A 22,419-nucleotide genomic window follows, 5' to 3' on the forward strand; every position below is an offset into this window, starting at 1 on the left:
GTTCTGCTTCCACTCAGCCATCCATATTTAATGTGAGCATGGCAAAGTATTCCAGACAAAAAGGAGGAGAGGAGACACAGTCCCCATGTCTGAGTAAATTACACCATGCTACACATCACTCCTCTTTTGTGTTGTTCTCTGTCTGTCTTTTCTTTTTCACGTATCCTCCCTCCGAATAAATGGTAGCTTCAACCCCAAAACACTCCTCTCTCAATAATATTTCAGGAGGTCATTGGGTAATGGTAGCACATGTGTTGTCTGTTCGCTATAATCATTATAACCAACCAACCCCCCCCCCCCAAATAACAAAATTCCTCCTTCCTTCTCCTTCTGGCTGCTTTTTTGTTCTTGTTCCACCCTCACCTCTCATGCCCCCTTTTCAGTCTGTTTTTGTAAATCTAGGAGAAGACGGAAAGATTAAGACAAAAAGACAGAGGGGGGAGAGGGAAATGTTTCATCAGTTCAATGCTTATCTGCTGTAATGACTGAGAAACAGCAGGGGGATTATTGTGCAATATTGTCACGGGTGTTGTCAGGGTAATACAAAGTGACAATATTGCATGATAACCTGCAGTTCATTACGAGGTCACTGCTGCTATTAGGAAGTAGTTGGTGGTGAAGGATGCGCACACATTATTGGACATTATTAATTGTTGTATATGTTTGTATTTTCTTGCGTCTTTATTCCTGTTTGGTAAAACAACCCAACTTCCTTGGAGGTCAAGTCACGATGTCAAGTTGCATCTGAGCATAGGGGTGACAGGATCAAAGACTTCTTTTGCACCGATTTTTCAACAGAGAAGTTTGCTCGTATAAAAAATTATTTTCTCTATGTTTGCCGACTGTTTTCGCCGCTTACAGTTAATTAATAGCGTGTTTTCTGGGTGCTTTCAACTAAATAATTATGGCAGATCCCATTAACTGAGGGATTTTCTCGTGAACATTCATTAACTTCGACATTCTGCTTTTCTCAGAAGGCGATGGTGATCCAGCCAAGCTCAGAACCTCTCTGTCTCAGTCATTCACGCGCATAGATTTTCTTTTTCGGATTCACTGAAGTGCTAAACGCTGCAGACAAAACACTTGTTTTCACTGGCTGGAGAAGGTGAAATGAGGCTGCATTTGCTGCGCTCCGCTGACTGCCATCGGTTCAGACAGACAGCCATTCAACCCAGTTTAAACTGCAAATGAAGGACACAAAATTAGGATAAGTAGGAAGACGACACGGATTCACCGACAAGCTGCACGTCAACAAAAAAAAATTGAAAACAGATACACAGGAAGGGCAGACACACACAGCTCAGTCGGCGTTACCTCCTTTAGCCCCTCTCCGCTGACTGCGCCCTGCCATGTCGTGCCGAGCCGTGTGTTGTGATGTGTGGCCTAGTGGGGCTAACGGAAGCACATGTGTTGTCTGCTAACTCTGATTAACGTAACAGACTACAATGCCTCTTCTCTCTCTGGCTTGCCCGGCTGTCCTGTCTCCACCTCCTGTGTCTGGACTGTGTCTGGGTTTCAAAACTCTCAGAAGACAAACCAAATCATCAGATCCTCTTGGCTTGATTGTACTGGTGTCATATAATTACAGTGCACTGTAGTCTATAGTGTAAGCAATCAAAGGTTAAATCATACAATAGTTATAAAGTGCAGGGCCTTGCAGGACAGTTTTTGGAGTTATTATCACTCTCAGGAGATTTCCTGTCTCACAATCAGCTCTTGAAAGGCTCAACTTGTTGTAAAGGCAACAGGTCTGTATGTGCAACAATGTAATATTTATGACCGTTTGATGTGCAAGAATGTCCATTATGGAATGGTAAATGAAACTCAAATATAAAAGCTGATAAAAACTTTGAGTTACAGACCTTCTTCTTATCATTATTTTTTGGTCTTCAACCTGCACATGTTACATGTTAGTAAGCTCATAATACTGTAATTAGTTTGACAGTCGTTAAACCACTTCATCAGGTGATGACCTCCATCTTGGACTGGTGTGAAACAGCGAAAGTGAGAATTAGTACCAAGTGTGAGGCCATGCTTCAGGAAAAAAGCAGGAAAAAAGTGGAGTTCCCACTCCAGGTCGGGAATGAGTGGTTGCCCCCAGGTGGAGGAGTTTAACTGTTTCACAAGTGAGGGGAGAGTGCCGGACGGATTGGTGCTTCATTGACACTGTTCTGTGTTCCTGCACCTTGAAAAGAGCCAACTGAGGTGATTCTGGCATCTAATCAGGATGCCTTCTGGGCTTGGGTGAGATGTTTTGGGTGTGTCCTACCAGAATGGGGCCCCAGGATTGAATCATTCAGCTGTTCCGGGAACACCTTGATCCAACGGCCAAGGTGGAGGAGGCTTAACTTTTCTAGAAGTGTTAGAAGATGGATGGAAAGCCACCTAGCTACACTGAAAGCTAAGCACTGAGTCACTTCAAAAAAAGCAGAGTGATTAACTCCCACACAGCCAAAGTCTTCAAACAGGCACACAAGCAGAGCAAAATGAACACAGCTAGACCTCTGCCCGCTGTCTGCTCCTCGAGCTATGGGTTTTGTTGTGTGCCGTGCCATGCCATGCCATGCCGTGCTGTGCCTCACCCAGTGTTTGTATGTGACGTGATGCGTGGCCGAGTGCCGGTCGAGGGGAGCCATAGGTGATTCTTTCCCTGCCGCTGCCCTTTCCCTGCCTCCACCCAATGGAACACGTGAGATAGTCAGCTAGGCGGACAGGAAAAGGAGGGTCAGGAAGGAGAAGACATGCAATCCTAGACAGCATCCCCCTGTGAGCCCCACTATATTATCTTTCCTCTGTATTTATTTTTACAACCTGAGAAGTACCCCTCCAGCACACATTTCAAACCTCTCCTTCCTTCCTTTGTCTCCTCTACTGACTTTTCCCTGATGCATTTGTGACCGTTGCTGATCATTTCAACCTCTCTTGCCTATGTACACACATCTGTGTGTGTAGGGGTGAGTGATGGATTCCTCAATGTTAATCTTCCATATAGGCACACACAATCCAGATACTGACCCCTAATCTTTGACCCTATTTAGTGAGGGGATTCAGCATTTCTGATTTGCTGTGGTGCACATTTTACTGAAGTGATCACAGTTATCCTGTGATGGAATATTTTTATCCTGATGGGAATCGTCTCATCCAGGTTTACAGTGTCCTCGCGTTACTGATTGCTTTTCAAAGTATGAAAATGATGGGAATCATGTGCTATGGCCTTTGAGGTCACCAGGTCTTCGATTTATTTTAATTTGTCCCTTGCTGTGCTTTCATTCATCCACTCTGCAGATCCCGCCTCCCCCCCTTCCCTGGTCCTTCTGGTCACTCTCTTTTCTCCTCTCTGCTATTCACAGCTCCCAACCCCCCTTTGTGCCTTGTGACTGCAACCACCCCTCCCTTCTTGCTTTTCCACACACTTACAAACACACACACACACACACACACACACATGCACACACACGTAAGCTGAAATAGAAGAAGATATTCATTCACCGAGGCATGCACATGAGTGCGATGGTCGAAGAAGTAGGAAATATTCATGCACATGTCCACATCTACACTCACACACTCACTTAAAAACACACACGCACTCCTCATGTGATGTGTATGGTGCGCCACGGGGTCCAGATGAGTGGAATCTCAGTGTTGGCTCTCGCTACACTGAGCGCCACAGGGGGTCTTTATCGTCGCGAAAATCAACAAAGCTGCAGTCACGAAGTGCCGCCTTGATCCCACTCGCACACAATCAGGAACACCATGCACACCAGCGACGGACAAACAAAAAAATAAAAAGGAAAAAAAGAATAATCCGAAACACAGAAAAACAAAAAACACGCTCACACGCACGAAAAAAGTGACATAGCTCTGAAATCCCCCCAAACATTCTCATATTGTCATGTGAAAAAAGAAGAGCACAGCAGGGCAGTGTTTTCTTTAAAGTGCACACACTCCACAAGCACCTTCATAATGTCACAGCCCAAAAAAGAAAATCATTAAAAAAAATTAGGAATAAAAAACCCACAAAAAAACCCCCACGGGTAAGTCCCTTAACTACTTAATCCCTTCTTTAAATGCTTGCGTGATCTGCCATGTCTGTGATTTCACAGACGGACAGAGGCAGAAGCACGATGAAGTGCCAGATTAGCAGATAGCCGAGAGAAAGCATTTGTTAGATTGAAAGAGCGAGAGAGAGAATTGGAAAGCGAAAGCGTTTTGAAGGATACAGGTACACTTGCCTTTGTTTTTTTCCTCTAAATCCACCGCCCTTCATCATATCACTTGATTAAATCTAATCCTAATGCCTCTAATCCCCTGGGCACCCCCCCCCCCCCCCCCCCCCAGCCCACCCTCCAAAAAATGCTTAAGTGCCTTGTACCCCAAAATGACATTTCTAGCATGACATCTCTTTCACTATTCCCTATTTCTGCCCCTTTATGTATGTGCATGTGGGTTATATATTACCTTCCAAAATTACACAACAGGGTACGTGGCTTTCAAGTACCGAGGATTAGTGGAAAATAAACTGTTTAGTCTGTCTGTCTGTGAATATCTGCAGTGGCCTGCTACAAATCTCTGTTTCTGTGCACTGTGAGCAACCTGCACGCTGCACCAAAAGTGTTGGCCTTACTTGACAAATATAAAAATAGGAAAAAAACATGATTTTTTTTTTCTTTCTTGGGTCAGATTTTGGCTAAGATGATATGGAATGGTATTAGTGTCTGTCTAAGTACTATGAAATTGCAGTACGACAGCTAAAGTTATATTTAAGGTTTAAGAAGACCAAAACAAGCTCGTCTAAGCCTTTTGAAGAGTCTGTTGTCTGCTGCTTATGAGACAGATTACATTCTAGGTTTCCTAAAAACTAAATTTCAAAATACATGAAAAAGGTATGTTTTTTGTGTTAATTATTGTGGAACGTAAAAATCAGAGTAATCTAGTGATCGTTAAAACGTGTTCAAAATTTAAAACTGACGATCATTCATCTCATAAATTACGACTGTTCCATCAATATCAAAATTTGCAGTATTTCACGGCGCTATTATGTGTGACAGCAGACGGAGGTACATACTGCTGTGTATGTGTGTTCAGTGCATGGGGCTTTTTTGTGTGTTAGTAGCTGCATGCCTGTTGGGCCAGTTTTGGTCACGGAAAGCATGCTTGGGTGTGTGAATGAACATGAGGGGGTATGCTGTGTCCATGTGTGCGTATCTGATGTCTGCATATGTGTACGTGCGCAACATGAAGGGTCTGTGTTCGTGGCAGTGACCCACTTCTGGTGTTTTGACGAGCCAGATGGGTCACGGCAGCTGTAGCTTAGGAAGCAGAGTTGGCCTAGGGAGATGAGCAGGAAGAGAGGGAGGGAAAGGACAGTTGTTTGGGAGGAGGAAGAAAGAGGCAAGGACAAAGTGGAAGGAAAACTGGAGTAAAATGTCAGGAAAAGGAATGCCGGAGTGGCTGTAAAAGGAGAAAGGATTTGTGAAATATTTGACAATATATGCAGTGAAAAAGTAAAATTATTAACAAGATAGAAGAAAGGAGAAGACGGGAGTTTTTCCTTCCCACTGTCGCCATGTGCTTGCTCGTCGGGGTCACATGATTGTGCTAATGTAAGATTTTTTACCTTACAATATAAAACACCTTAAAGCCACTATTTTTGTGATTTGGTGCCATATAAATAAAACTGAATTGAATTGAATTTATGTTTCTGCTGTCTGCATGATTACAATGACAACTGCACAGAAACACACGCATGCAGACAGTCAAAAAGTCATCACGTACATTAATTATGCTTCTTGTCCTGGAAAGACACTAACCACACACACAAAACGACCCCCACCCTGTTGTTTCCACTGGAACCCCAGCCCAACTAAGTGTTGCACATCAGGGGAGAAGTAATAGCACCATGTTTAATTGATGGAATATAGAGGAATTCTGGTGATAACAGGGACTGTAAACGTGTTGCAAGTCACATAACACAGGCTACAGTTTTCATACCTAATAGTTGTGGAGACAACCCGTACATTCAGTTAAAGTATAAGTGATCAGTCAGTAGTTACTGACTGAGGACTGAGACAGACACACAAACACTTACATAGCTACAGCTTTGCCAATGCACCCTGAGGCAGTAATGCATGGTTTGCATAATTTTGAACGTTATGTAGGCTGACTAACAATCTCTCTCAGAGCAGATATGTATTAAACATACATATAAAACACAGGGTTCATTGCCTGAGTAATTAAACCAATGTGGTAGAAGTTTAAGAGCCTTATGTGGTCTGAAATCTAATGTTTTAAACCACTTTGGCAACAGTCCAGCATGCTAATGGAGTCAATCAAGGGACAGAATGAAAGGGAGATAAGAGCGAGAGAGAGAGAGGGAGCTGTGTTGTGTGCACTGGAGGACAAAGAGGTCTGGTGTGTAGAAGAGAAGCATCGGCTGCTGGCATGAAACATTCAAAGGGCAACACGACCTTTCTCCCCTTCCCCCTCACTCCCTCACTTTTCCCTTTCTTTTTCTGTCACTCCGCAGTTTTAATGTGTCGCCTTTCTTTCTTTCTCTCCTCCTGTCAGGTGTTTCTCCAGGCGTCTGTGCCCATGCCCGGCGTAGTAGTCATGTGCGAGCGTGTGGAGAGGTTAGGTTTGTTTTTGTTTTTTGCCATTTGAGCACTAAGTGAACGTGTCAGTGCCCAGGGCAAGGGGTCTCCCCGCGGGCTTGAACTCAGTCACGGGAGCACACAACCCACTGGTGGTGCAGACATTCTGCCCTCAGGGTGTGTATAAATGTGTGTGTGTGTGCTTGTTAATGGCGAGTGATTGTGTAAGTTTCCTGTTGGCCTGTAAATGCTTATATGACTAAATTTGCCTTTGTATGTGCCGGCCTATCTCTGCATCCTTTGTGTATACCATGTACATGTTTGTGCTTGTATCAGGGTCGGTTTTAACGTGTCCGTTTGTTTTGTCAATGTCTGCCACCGCCTTTCATCTGCCTCCGTGCGTGCAGAATGTGTTTTAGGCTGTTTGAGCAGTGTGAGAAAGCGTCTTTGTGTGTGTTTGTGTACGTGTGTGTGTGTCTGAAACCATGGAGGAGGCACAATTCAGCCCTCAGGTCACTTAAACAGTGTGTATTGCCCCCTTGTTGTCTGTCTTCATGGCTACGTCATCATGGCTGGCATAAAGAACTCTCTCACCACACCCACCCTCCCACATGCACGCTCAAACGCACACAAATTTACATGCATAAGCATTTTCCAACAAAATATAAACCGTACTCTCTCTCTCACACACACACACACTTAGTAGTCTTTGCTGTATCTATGCCTGAAGGAACCACAAGGACATCTGCACAGTAAACACTAAACCCCCCTGAGTCTCAGTCCCAAATATTGCTCACAGTTGCACGCTCTAACTCTCCCCGGATCTCCCTGTCTCTCTCGCTCTAACAAATACACTCACAAATAGATAATAGGCCTGATTCTCCAGAGTGCATTCTGTGGCAATATAATGTAATAGGTTGTCATCTTGTGGAGCTTTTTCTCCATCCACCCGCACAATACACTCCCCCCCCCCTCTCTCTTTCTTTTCTGCCTTCTTTGTTTCTTTTCCCCCCCGTCAGCCTGTTTGTAGACCTTGATCAGGCCAAACATCCAACAATAGGAACTTTAAAATAACATTTAGTGAGCCCATTAGGAGCACTCCTTAGTCATTTCAAGCATCCAAAAGCACGGGGGATCGTGTGAAGCTAAGACGTGAACATACTTTGCTTAAAATATTTAGGAGTGGGAATTAACAAGTGTGTGTGTGTATAGCAATGTAATACTGCTAGATGGTGAATATTGCAAACATTATACCAACTATATGTCAGCTGATTTAAATTTCTGGATCAGCTTCAGTAGTAACAGTAGAGCCGTGCCCTCAGCCTTCAGGATTGCTGTGTTATTAATCGCTGAGCATAATGAGCGCATACAAAGTGATCTTCTAATTGTCTGTCTGTGTGTCGTGGCTGCTGAAAGACCGACTCCCGCTGTCTTGATGACATGAGGCAGATGCAATCTGCACCTTTACCTGATATGGATTGACAAGGTGCTAACACAGAGCAGGAGCACTCTGATAGGGGGGCACAGAAAGAGAAAGTTGATTGTGGCGGCTGCAGAGACAGAGAAACAGGGCCTATCTTGATTAACCTGTCACCTGTCAATCATTTGTCATGTGACAAGCACTTTGCCACGATGGTGTGTTTTCTTTCAATCATGCCGATTACCCTCGTATTCCCTTTGACTTCTGTCTTAACTGTAAAGAAGAAAGAAACACAAGGCACAGAGGAAGCAAGAGATAACAGGACTGGAGATCATTTAATTAAACCCTTCTCAGTGTCTTTCAGGACTTTGAAGCAATGGCTTTTGATCTCTGTCCTATTGACTGTCTTTTCATGTTTAGTATCTTTGCATGTCTTTAGACGTGTTTGTAGATCATCTCAAAGGACAAGTAATGGAATTTCTAGACACTATTTGAAAGCTGTCTATAGTCATGTGAAGAAGACAGTTTTTGGCAGGACTCTGTACAGTCCTGCTAAAAACTAAGCACACTTTTAAGCTTGTAGAAGCTTCTTTATTGGCAAAAACTTTTTTATCAGCCTCTCACATTCTTCTTTAAAATGCAGCTTTAGTTCAATGAGGTTTCTGCATATTTGTTGATGCACAGCTCTCTTAAGGTCCTACAAAGGTATTTTAATCAGGTTGATGCCTGGACTATGGGCCATTGCAACATCTTGATTCTTTTCTTTTTCAGTCATTTTGCTGTAGATTTTTTGCCGTGCTTGGGATATTTGTCTTGATGCATCACCCAGTTTCAGGCCAGTCTTTAGCTCTTGGACAGATGGCATCATATTTGACTCTAAAATACATTGGTCTACATAGGAGTTCGTGGTTGCATCAATGACTGCAAGGTTTCGAGGTCCTGTGGCTGCAAAACAAGCCCAAATCATCATCCCTCCACCTCTTAACAGTTGGTGTGAGGCCATCCCTGCTGATGCATCCAACTCTGCGGTGGTTGGATGCATCAGCAGGGATGATGAGACAGAGTACCGGGCTGTGGTCGACTCCTTTGTCACGTGGTGTGAGCAGAATCATCTGCAGCTCAACGTGGCAAAGACCAAGGAACTGATCGTGGACTTCAGGAAGACCAGGAAACACTTGACCCCTGTTTCAATCCAGGGGGTCAGTGTTGACATTGTGGAGGACTATAAATACCTTGGAGTACACATTGACAATAAACTGGACTGGGCTAAAAACACCACAGCACTTTACAGGAAGGGCCAGAGTCGTCTCTATTTTTTGAGGCGACTGAGGTCCTTCAACATCTGCCAGAAAATGCTGAGGATTTTCTATGAGTCTGTGGTGGCCAGTGCGATCCTCTATGCTGTTGCATGCTGGGGGAGCAGGCTGAGGGTAGCAGATGCCAACAGACTTAATAAACTGATCCGTAAGGCCAGCAATGTTGTGGGGATGGAGCTGGACTCCCTCAAGGTGGTGTCGGAGAGGCGGATGCTGTCCAAGATAAAGACAATGTTGGATAACACCTCCCACCCACTCCATGACATGTTGGTCAGTCACAGGAGCTCGTTCAGTGAGAGACTGAGATTACCGAAAAGCACCACTGAACGACACAGGAAATCATTCCTGCCTGTGGCCATCTCCCTGTACAACGCATCCACTTAACACACTGTTTGCTGCTACAGCTACACATGTTTCTTTTCCAACTATTTATTTATGAGTGACTTATGTATGTATGTATGTATATATATGTATATATTGTACTATTCTTAGTTAGCGTATTGTCTGTCTTGTCTTAATGTTGGTTTAAAATGGAGCACTGTAACAAAAAATAATTTCCCCCAGGGATCAATAAAGTATTCTGATTCTGATTCTGATATTTTATGAACACCTTTGTGAACTTTAACATTTAACTTGCTAACTGAGGTCTGTAGAGTCTGCAGTGTAGCTCTTTGTTTTTGCAATTTCTATGAGCATTCCAGGGTCTGATCTTGGGGAGAATTCGCTGTGGTGTTCACAACTAAGAAGATTGCAGGATTATGTTAACAAACACCCGAATACACCAGAGCAACAAATTACCAAAACCTCTGCTTCTACAGAGGTCCTCACACTTGCTTCTATGTACCCTCTTTATTCCTGTGCAAGAATTAAGGTTGTACTTAATGTTTCACACGACCTTATAGAGCTCAGTGAAAGCTCTCTCTATCACATGCTCAAATGTTATTCTCAAAGTAAATTAGTGTGTATTTATTATGGAAATAATGTAAATGATGAATTTATTTATATATATATATATATATATATATATATATATATATATAAAATATAAAAAACCACCATCTATTTTGCAAGGAGTTGTAATAAATAATATTATTAAAAATAAAATAAATAATACTAAAGGTTTGCTTGCCTGCAGTCATACTTTAACATAATTTTTCAAAATACACACAACCAGTGAAAATATATTGTTTCAAATGTCCTGTTTCACCCCTTAAATGTTTATTACTTTACTTTTTTCTCCTTTCCTCTGTCATGCTCTGGAAAGGAGGAGTTGAATAAAATGAGTCTGAAATAAAATAACCAGTGCCATGTACTACCATGGATTGTGGGTCTTGTGTTAAAATTGGGGAAAGGTCACTGGGTTCTTAAAACAAATGGGTTAGTTCACTTGTGAAGCAAGAATCTCCACAGTAATCCCTGTGAACGATAGATGTCTAAATGTGTCATTGCAATCACAAAACCACTAAAATATCACAAATAAATGTGAACACCAAATTTCATGGTCATTACTTCTAGATAGTGAAAGTACTCTCGAACTAATAGATCGTCAAATGGGTAAAAGCAATTACTTAACCTTTGAGACTTGACCAAAATAATCTGTTTTGTACGCTGTTGTACTCTCAAGCATACCAGCTTTGTCTGCAAGTTTATTTCATCTTGTTTACATCATGTAGCAATTTATTTGGAGCTTTCTGACATGGGAGCTGACAGCATGCCATCCAAATATCTGTTGCCTCGCTGTAACATGTCATCATGAAGATGAAAGCTCTAGGGATACAATCTTATCCCTCATAAGCCTGAAAAAAGCTTGGAGAGAGTACATTGACATGTACAGAGAAAGCAGGAATTATTTAGGAGAGAGGACAGACATCGGTGAAGACAAAATCTGAAGGAGGGATCAGAGTATCTGTGCATCCACAACTTTGAACTGCTGACAGATAGAGTAAAAATACATTTTTGATACAGTGGTTAAAGCAGATTGTGATCAATAACAGGACCTGCAGTTCACAGTCTGAATGTGTTAGCTATCTTTAGTCTCCCCATACATGATTTAACCCATTAAAATCATATTCTAAACTCATCCTTAGTTTGATATCAGACAAAAAATGATAGATTGTCAATTTATTTGCATAATATATGCTATATACAGGGTGTATCAAAAAGAATCATCTGGTTTCAAAGTGGTTTAATCTCGCAGTTGTTAACGATTGACATGGGTAGAAAGAGGAGATTCATGAGTTTCAGTGGTTCCTGGTAGTTTCAGTGACAGTAGACACGCCCCAAGAACTATAGGATTAGTTTGACTCTCGGTATGGACATTAAGTACTTATGATCAGAGCAGAGCAGGCTGTACCTGCTGCGGAGACTCAGGTCGTTTGGAGTGGAGGGCCCACTCCTGAAGAAATTCTATGACTCTATTGTGGCTTCTGCTATCTTTTATGGCGTGGTCTGCTGGGGCGGCAGCATCTCTGCTGGGGACAGGAAGAGACTGAACAGGGTGATCCGAAGGGCCAGCTCTGTTCTAGGATGCCCTCTGGACCCAGTGGAGGTGGTGAGTGACAGGAGAACGGCGGCTAAGCTGTCATCCCTGATGGACAACATCTCCCACCCCATGCAGCAGACTGTGACAGCACTGAGCAGCTCCTTCAGTGGGAGACTGCGGCACCCACGGTGTGGGACGGAGAGATTTCGCAGGTCTTTCCTCCCCACTGCTGTCAGACTCCATAATAAAGACTTTAACTGATCAAGCACACACATCCATACATATGCAATAATACTAAGTGCAATAATCCTTTCTGTCATCGTTGTATTTTTACTCAGTTGTATAGAGTATTTGTATTTGTATTCTATTTTTATCTTATTGTATATTTATTTTATTTTATTCTACTGTATATAGTATTTTATTTTATTCTATTCTGTACAGTTGTGTACTGTATTTATTCTTATTGTATTCTAATTTTTGCCTCATAACTTTTGCACTGTCCACTTCCTGCTGTGACAAAACAAATTTCCCACGTGTGGGACTAATAAAGGTTATCTTATCTTATCTTATCTTATCAAAAGTTTTGTATGTAAATTTTATATTCAACCATATATTTTGAAATTTACGCCATCTTACATGTCCATTACTTTAAAAAGTGTAGTGTGAAGTAAAAACGACTTGTAGACTTATAAAACTTGACTTACAAAGCAAGAGGAAGCCAGTTCACCTTCACTTAAGAGAAGGACAGCCATCCATTTTCTTAATTGTTTATTCAATTCAGGGATGTGAAGGGGCAAACCCAGCTGTAACAGGGCAACTTTCTCCCATATCTGATATAATAATGATATACCTAAAGGGCAATTAAATAATGTGATCCTGCAGAATTTACTGTCCATTTAGTGTGAAAGTGATCAGTGATGCAGCTAGTTGTATCAACTGTTGTTACGTCCTTTGCTTTAAAATAAAAATTGTGGATTTTCTTCTTTTCTTTTAGACATGCCACCAAAGTGGTTTGGTTGTGCTTTCGTGCTGCTATCAATTAGATTCAAAGCACAATCAATTCTTCTGGTCACGTCTTTGTTTTTTAAGTTAGTGTTAATACTCTAAATAGATAACCACTTGTTTCAAATGAAGACTCAGCTATAGAGAGGTGCGGGTGTGAAAATGTTTTTCTAAATAGTTGCACTTCATTTAGTATTTTTAACACCTTGTTTGTTTTTGCCCTCAGATGGAGCGCACTGAGACGGTGTGCTGCTACTGCGGCGTAAGCTACCTCATCTTCCACGAGTTTCAGCAGCTCCGCACCGAGCTGACTCAGTTAGAAGCTGAGCTCCAGGACCTGAGAGAGACTGCCCAAAAAGAGAAGGCCCAGCGTGAAGCACTGGAGCTGGGCCGGTTGGAGTGGGAGAGGGCACTTCGGCTGGAGATGCAGAGACAAGCAGAAATCAGAGAGAGAAACACACGAGAAGAGCTAGAAGAGAGGAACCAAAATGCAGTGAGAGCTCTGAGAGATGAGTTTGAAGCAGAATCTGAGAGTACAAGGAAAGAGGTGGAAGAGGAGCGTCGGAAAATATATAACGAAAAAGAGAGTCGAGTTAGAGGAGAGCTGGAGAGGAGGAGCGACGAGAGAGAGAAAGTTCTGCGTGACGCACTTCAAAAGGCCAATAAAAATTCAGACGAGCTGAGAAAAGAACTCCAACAGCTGGAAGAGAGGTGAGGTTTGGAGGTGTCTGTACTTCCCATCACTGGTGTGAAATGATCGCCGTTGCCAGGTTTCGTGTGGGCAATTATCCCGTGAGTCATGTTATTCACACAAAAACACAAAAACTCGACTCTCAGGCACATCAGCTACCCCGCAGGCCCACATCTTGAAATATAGTTTGCTCTGTAATTATAACTTCTGCAGTCATCTTCCACACCGTCATCATAGCCCAGTGCCTGTTTTGGGCGCTGTTACAATGTGAGGATAATGAGCCAAAAGGAAAGTGAGCTTTTTTTTAAAAAACTTGTGTTAAGTAAAAACATACCGCCTTTCACTTTGGATCAGCAAAGATGCAAGGGAGGGCAGAGGCTATTTCTGGATCAGGATGTGTGGAGGTGTTTGTTGGACAAAAGATATCCCTGCAGGTTTTGGAGCTTTGCAGTGTTGCTGCTTGACTGACAGCTTTTATCTAATTACCCTGTGAGCACTGATGAAATTTCTCCTTTTTTCTGTAGTAGAAGAAAAGCAGTTTGCTCTAAAGCATGCTCTACCAGTGCAAAATGCTTACAGGTGGCTGCCCAAGACCCTCAGTTTTAAAGAGGAAAGATGATATTCAGTACTCACTGTCATGCGTTGGCACTGAACACTCACACGGAAGGAAGTTGATAGACAGCTTTTTCCATTAAAACCAGCTTTCTCGGCCCATCATTTATTGCTGTGCCTCTACCCGCCTACACATGTACTGTATCAGCTGCATGCAACAGGCTCCGGCATGTTTCCAGAGGGCTGTTGACAGCTATTCTGGGAAATGTAAGTGCACACCAGTAGTGGAGTTGCTTATGCTGCTCATAAAATGTATAGCAGAGGGATCATAGTTTGCAATTATTATAAACACATACTGTATATTAGTTTTAGCTAATATTAATCCCTAGTGCGTATGTGTGTGTGTGTGTCTGTGCTGAAGAATCATGAAGACGATGGTAAATTTGCTGTTGCCATTTAATTTTTTTTCCCACTTAGTATGCTCAAGTTCAGGAAAAGTTGACATCATGGAGTTAGGGAAAGTCGGTTTTTGTGTGTGTTTGCACTTATCCGTAATATGGTGCACACACACACTCACTCACACACAAACAAACAAACAGGTGGTTAAGACTCCTGCTGGCTTACTTACATCAGCCTTCACATTTTTGGTAATCAAATAGCAGGCGTCCGCGAACAAACAACCATCAAAGGCTTGCTTACGTTGCTGCGTTTATGGGGAATATGTAGGAAATGCATTTAATGTTGTGACTCATGAGAAAGCTACGAACAGCCCAAACTATTAGAAGTCTGTGCTGTTATAAAACAAAACAAAAAAAATTACACAGTTCTAAAGCAACTCGCCCTGTAAGTGACTGACACACACACCTGCACGTACACCTTGCAAACCACAAATTACCGGTTTACACCATTAAATTTGAGAGGATATTGTGGATCAACAGATTTAAAGGGTCGTTCATTAAAACACACGCTGACAATAAAAAAATTCTACATTAGCTCATTTGGAAGCCATTCAAATAAAGGCCCTCCCAGGAGTTTTCCCTTGATTGACATTTTTCTCTTTGTTGGCCTGTTTGGATGAGACATCTTGTACCTATTACTCCAGCATGAGTTTTGATGACTTCATGTAGTTCTTGGTAATAATGCTGTAGCGTTTCTCCACCAACCTTCTGCATGATCAGATGCAGAAAGTGGAAATGTGTGGTTGTTCTGCAAGAGCCTCTTTCGAGCCAAGATCTACTTTTAAAGTCTCCCAGTATCTGTCAGCCCAAACCACTTTTTTCATGTGTACACAACACACAAGATAGTTCTTTAAATGAGAAAAGTGGAAACCTGTTTATCTCCTAGTCAGTAGGAGCTGACTGGAAGCCTTGGGCAAGCCATGAGGTGGCTTGGTCACAAGGTCACACACAGCACAAATAGGATGATCTATATTACTACAGTCACACCAGAGGAAATAGTGAGACAGCAGCCTGACGAAAGTCATTGTGACTGTGCGCAATGAATTTGCAAATTTGCTGCATTTGAAATGCTTGCATCAAAGGCGGGGGCAAGATTTGCGACCACTTTCAGTTAGTTGCCATATTTAAAGTTAATCTGTCAAGATGGTGAAGTTGGCAATTACATGTAATCTGTGATAATACCCAGTTAACTGTGATAAATCCATGAAAGTTGCAAATCTGTTGCTGTCTACAACAGATTTGTAGATGGAAAGTCTGTAACATTAAACAGAAGTTTAAAATTGACTATATACATTCATTGTTCAGCCAGAATCTCATAGACCTGAAACAGAAAGTCCTCCACGAATAGTTGCTGCAGGACGGCAATTTAGGGCTGACTCCCACTGATTGCAGTGTCTCAGCTGTCTGTCAACAATCACCTTGAAAAGTTTCAATCGCAGGACCAATTGGACACAGCTACATGTGATCATTTGCAGAATAGAAAAAAAAATGAGTACCATCACCTGGCAACCAAAGGTTTATCCTAGTAACAAGGAGGTTATCATGCTGTTTTTGCTGTAGTGTGACTGAACCACAAAGTGGTGTCAAGTTTATTTTCTGAAGGGGGATGGTTTTGTTCCTGAACTCTCCATTCAAAAAGGTGTTGCCCTAGATTTGATGGTATTGTCCTTTAGCAGCGTAAGAATATCTGTGTCAGCAGCAGAGATAACAAAATGGAAAAGTGATATTACTTTGGAAGCAATGCAACCTACAGTTTCACCAAATGACAAACAAACACATCTAGCTGGTCACAGTGTTGGATGAAAAGTCAGTAAAGCACTTATCAGATTCTGACTAAATGATGTCAGAGCTCTGCCTGCATGTGAAGAAAGTTTCTGAGATCACACCGTTCCAGCCTTCTTGACATCAGATGTAGCTTGCTTTTAAGCTTGTTGACTAAACCAATCACTGTGATTACATATTTATCATTGCCTTGCAGCTCTAAATTAAACTCCTTGAGCAGGTCATTGAGATCTGTCAGGAACACTAAATCCAAAAGCTACTGCTGAATATTCTACGTTTGGAAAGCTTCAGAAGATTTAGGATTTCAGGCAGTAATTTGGTGAATCTTGCCAGAAATTTAACTCTGCTTAGCCGCGTAATGCCTGTGTGCTGCAAAATAACCTTCTCTGGATGGCTCCTGGCCTGAATGGAATACATAATCTTTGCTACAACATCCATCATCTCTGTCATATTTAAAATGTTTACCCTAAAGTCTTTACTTGTGAATTATACAATGATAATTAGGGAAGTCTGGAAAACATTCACTTTGTTTATACAAAGAATTGAACCCACCAGTGCAACATGGCATCACTGATGGAGATTAGCTTAAACTGAAGAGAAAAACCACTCGGTGGATTTCTCCTCAGCATCCTTTGCCTTTCCCTCATTTGTTTGTAATACTTTCTCAAGATGGTTGTATGTCTTTGGAACCACGATTTCCCTTTTGTTGTCAAACTAACAGAAGAGCATGTTTATTCTACATTCTTTTAAACAGCTTTAACATCCTTGAAAGCCTTTTTGTCCGTTTGAAAAAATGTGACTGATACAATAAAATGTCATCATGTCAGCCTGACCCTTGGCAGTGGGTCAGGTAAAAACTGAGTGTTGCTTACGAAGCTTTCCATTCCTATACTTTTGGAGTGCATAGAGTTGTTTTGCACTTTTTAGAAATGCCAAACCTACTTTCCTTCCATTGCTATGCCAAGCTGGCATTGCATATAAAACATATGAGCTTTGAAAGTTTTACATTTATTTTTTTGGATTCCATATTTGTTTGCCTACTTAGTTACCTAAATAGTTGACTGTGGACATCAATCAACCTGTCAAATTTAACACCGTGAATGAACTAAAGTGTACACACAGAAAACCACTAATAACTTTTTATCTTGTAGCTCTGGGTGGAGTACACTGTTCATGAAATCTGAGAATCAATACCGTGTTTTTTGGACTATATGGCGCACTAGCCTCGTGGAGTAATCTGGGTCCATCCGCTTCAGGTCCCAAAGTCACTGCGACATCACTGAGAGTTAAAAACTGTCTAAATTATTTCATCTTTAACAAAATGATCAGCGTTGCTTTACCATGTGTAACAATTAAGTTTAACATCCAGGCATCCATGAAAACAGAATTTATTAAATTTCACAGAGTTAGAAGTTAGCAGGAAGTTAGCTCGCTAGTTTCCACCTAAACATGATATAGCATGTTCTGACTGAGAGATTTCTGAAACAAATTAAAATATACAGCTCTGCTATGACTTCCAACATAAATGAAGGCAGAAAACTAAACAGCAGTGACGTTTGTAGGGTTACTGAAGTTGCACTAGCTGTTAAATAAAGCGACCCACCTATGTTAGTATAACATAAACACAGTGAAGCTGGAGGATGAATGCTAACCTTTTTCCACTCGGGAGGGTTCCCGATGGTTAGGGACAAATGCAATCGCATGGCAGGATGCTGTAAACGGACCAAACTTCAGTCAGGAAAACAACTGAGATGATCCATCCACAATACGAGGTTAGTCATTGATATACTGCAACAACATGGGAATAGAGCAGCTGCGAGAGAATTCAACATTAATGAATCAATTGTACGGAAGTGGAGTAAGCAGGAAGAATGAGTTGAGTAAAATTTATGTTATCTGACTGTTTTGTTTCGCTTAATGCGCCTTATGTATGAAAACAGACCCGTTCATTGACAGTGCACCTTATAATCCACTGCGCCTTACCGAAAAATACGGTACTTGTACTGACCAGTAGAGCACCTTTGGGATGTGAAGGAACGAGAGATTGTCATCATGGATGTGCAGCTGACAAATCTGTAGCAGCTCTGTGATGCTATCATGTCCATATGGACCAAAATGGCTGATTTCTAGGACCTTGCTAAATTTGTGCCACAAAGAACTGAGGCAGTTCTGGAGGCAAAAGAGGGTTAAACTCAGTGCTAACACCGTGTACATAACAAAATGCCCAGTGAGTGTAGGCTGAACTGATTGGGACCAAAGCACACTGGGAATTTATTATACCAAACGATTTCATTTTAAACGTTCAGATCATATAATGGATAGTGACTGTATATACTGTATATACTGTAGTACTGTATAGTGTAAACAGAGTGTAGTACATGAGTGAAGTACATGTTCTCCCTGGTACTCTGGCTTCCGCCCACAGTTCAAATACATGCTTGTTAGGTTAACTGGTCATTCTAAATTGGCCTTAGGTGAATGTGAATGCTTGATTTACTGCTCACTACCTATTAAGTACCCACTGGGAACATTGTAAATACTATCTGGCAAAAACAATAATTAGTATATTAGAATAATATAAGGAAATACCAAGAAATTACAATATACAGTAGGAATGCCAAAGTCTGGTTTAAGCTTCCAATATGGGTTGGTTAATGATGGATATTTTACTGTAATTTACAGTTTGTGTGTGTATGTGTGTGTGTGTGTGTGTGTGTGTGTATGTGTGTGTGTGTATACACCAAAGCCGTTGTGCTCATATGGCAAGCTGGGTTTTAGGGTGTCCGTATGTTGTTATTTGTGTGATAGACTGGTGAGCCAATCCCCAATCTGGTGTAAAGCTGATTATCTCTCTCTCTCATACGGCGTCTCTTCATGGAGCCAAAAACACATGTACACAACACACACAAACAAAAGCACACACAGTCGGAGTCTAAGGGCCAAGGGCAGGTCAGGACGTCAAAGTTCAGACAGAGGTAATGACTCAGTGAGAGGCCAGCATGGGCCGACAGCAATGGAGTCTCTTTCTTTTTATACAGATATGAATGAATGTTTCATGCCAGGAGGGTACTGCCTCCGTTTTAATACTGTTTTTCTTCTTGAGCCAGAACATAGACACGATCAGACCTCCCTGAACTGGCCTTCCTACTCCCACATACACACAAACTGAAACCAAACCCTCACACAGGTTTTTCTTTGCTTCTTTTGATAATCTGTTAGCTGTCTGACAGGATAGGATAGGAGATTTCTGTGTGTGTGTGTGTGTGTGTGTGTGTGTGTGTGTGTGTGTGTGTGTGTGTGTGTGTGTGAGTGAGTGAGTGCACATTCAGTGGGAGAACCTGACTGGTAACGTTACAAAAATAACCAAAAAAGAAACCCCACCCCTTTACACAAGCTAAACCTAACCGAAAATGTCACCTGTCTGACCTCGAGTGTTTTTTGACGACACGTGTGTTTGAATGCGTGCATGTGTCTGTGTAACAAGCGTGTGACAGAAAAAAGAAAGGTGAGAAAAACCGTCATGTGCGCAGTGCAATTAAACCTGGTTTTAAAATGTCACCTGCTACGCAAGTTCAAGCACAAACAAGCTGGAGATGTTTTGGTGTTGATGAGTAAAGATTAAAAAGATAGAAAGGGAAAGAGATAAGTGCCGTTTTTAGTTCATATTAGAAACCAGAAAAGCACGTCATATCCAGCTTTCGCCCAACGATGTCTCACATCATCTGTGGACTTCTACTTTTCATGTTCCTACAATCTACTTCTATCATTCAGATGAAGCCTGCAGCATTTTTATCGCTTGTCCTTGGGATCACATGCTGAGGCAATGTTCCACATTTTTATTGGCTCTAGTTTAAAAAAAATAAACACATTTCGGTCTCACAATAAAAAGTAGCTCAAAGAGATCTACAGATGCATCACCAACAAAACCCAAAGCTGATTACAGTCAAAAGCCTTAAAAACAAACTTCAGCTTCTGTTACGTGCGATGTGCTTACTTAGTGACTGAGTTGGGGAAACTGCTACCGTGCATCGTTTGTGTTAGTCTTTATTTAGTTTAGTTGTGCTTGCCACACAAGCATACTCTTTGCCCCACATTTAGTGTGTTAAAGCTCACCTTAAGCACCTTATTTCAGTTGTAAGGTTTTTATCAGGACATGATAATGAAAAGATCATCTGGAACTACAATCTCAGATGATCAACAACAAGTGAGATTTATTAGTTTTAATTAATCGGCCCCAAAATGCAGAATCAATGGAGTCAGTCGGTTACCTTTAGCAGCAATAACGACGTAATTCTTTTCTGTGTGACTCAATCAGTGTCTTACATTGTTGTGGTGAGTGTTTTGTTTCGGACAGCTTTTCTTCATTGAAATTTTGTTAATGCGGTGCTCTGCTGGGTTGCTGGAAACCCTTCCACAAAAGCTATACTGGTCTTTTTCCAGTTGTACCTTCAAGAACTTTAACATTTAGCGTGATAGCTGAGCATTGTAGAGTCTGAGATGTAGCTCTTGGGTTGTTGCAGTTTCTCTGAGCATTGCACGGTTTGACTTTGAGATGAGTTTGCTGGGACCTCAATTCCTGGTAACTGTCTAGAGTATTTTCCACTTGTGGATAATCTCTCACTGTAGAACGATTTATACTTCCATATGTTTGGAAATGGTCTTGTAACACTTTCCAGATTGTTAGGCAAAACGTCTGCTTTCATAGAGGTGCTCACAAATGCTGATGATTAGTTAATCAAGTTACATTTGATTAACATCGCTTTGCTATTAATTCTTGTGGAAGCGTTTCTTTTTAAGAGTTATTAACAACCAGTTGATTTTTCACTATGTCCTGATATGTAGAGCCTTAGAATTGAAAGAGTGTTTACTTTCTCTAATTCAGATTACAAACAGCTGATTGCAGCTTTATTAATGTTCAAAATTGAACCTTTAAGGGCAGTCTTATAGTCCAGAACACGTCCTTGATAGTCAGGAATGCTGAGCGGGCAGTCAAGGAGGCTATGTACGTGAAAAGACAATGACCATCTCTGAATCGAGGAGGGAGGCTAAGGGTACATCTTACACCATCTTACAATGCTATGATTGCAGCCATTCCCCAATTCTCTGTGAATGGTACTCATGGCCCCTGATTAATGATCAGTAGTCTTTGATCAATGGGCTTTGATCAGTGGTTGTCGATCAGTGGTCATGACAATTTGCATATTAATGATCAAGAAACTGACATTAAGTCATTATGCAATCAATGTACTGTTTATAAGATTGGGGAAACCTGCAGTCAGCTGAGAATGACGAAGTCACTTGGATGAGTGACAAAACGTTTCTCCCACGGAAAATGCTACGTCGAGATGAACAGAAGCTTTTCCTTAACTGGATGACTGAGCATGCATCAAGACTTATAGTTGTTACATATGATTTCTAAAGCAGATGCAAACCTTTTTATGTAACAAAGTTAATTCTTGTTGAAGTTTAGATTAAAATCACCATCTGGTGCCTGACTTCTGCGCAAAGCAACTGCAGTTCTACAAAAGAAACATTTACACTCTGTGATTGTTTGCCTAAAGAAAATCTAGCATTTTCAAGTCTGTTTGTACAGGGGGTTATGAAGAGAGGTTGGACCCAGTCAGGTGGTACACTAGTTTGTGTCACTTTGCTGATCTGAAAGAGTTAAGAGAACATAAGGGAACTGAAAAGTTCATCGCTATATTTGAGGCAAAAATAGATTTGAGGATGGCTCATACAAAGGGAACCCCTTTGTATGAGTCACTGATGAATAGGTATGGACGGACAAAGGTTACTTCACTGAAGACAGGTTGATATTGCTTGTGTGCGAGCATTGAAAGGACTGTCTGGGGTTTTTTATGCTCTGCTTGCTTCTTCCTGGCTGACTTTTCTCATTCTTGATTCAAATACAGTGTTTTGATGTGAGTCTGTGTATACAGGGAGTGCAGAATTATTAGGCAAGTTGTATTTTTGAGGAATAATTTTATTATTGAACAACAACCATGTTCTCAATGAACCCAAAAAACTCATTAATATCAAAGCTGAATGTTTTTGGAAGTAGTTTGTTTTTAGTTTGAGCTATTTTAGGGGGATATCTGTGTGTGCAGGTGACTATTACTGTGCATA

The 22,419-nt window shown here is 41.5% G+C and overlaps 1 protein-coding gene across 3 annotated transcripts in view; it reads left to right on the top strand.

The window, feature by feature from the left end:
- Window positions 1-22,419, top strand: part of lekr1 (Leucine-, glutamate- and lysine-rich protein 1) — a 105,270-nt gene that overhangs the window by 28,253 nt on the left and 54,598 nt on the right. For all 3 annotated transcript variants that reach the window (XR_003274389.1, XM_026191515.1, XM_026191514.1), the window contains one exon: window positions 13,037-13,521. Coding sequence is in view for 2 of the 3 variants with exons in the window: in XM_026191515.1 (XP_026047300.1) it covers window positions 13,037-13,521 (485 nt within the window). In the remaining variant the exon portion in view is untranslated. The remainder of the gene's footprint in view (window positions 1-13,036; window positions 13,522-22,419) is intronic.

The sequence above is a fragment of the Astatotilapia calliptera genome, chromosome 14 (assembly GCF_900246225.1).
Source record: "Astatotilapia calliptera chromosome 14, fAstCal1.2, whole genome shotgun sequence".
NCBI lineage: Eukaryota > Metazoa > Chordata > Actinopteri > Cichliformes > Cichlidae > Astatotilapia > Astatotilapia calliptera.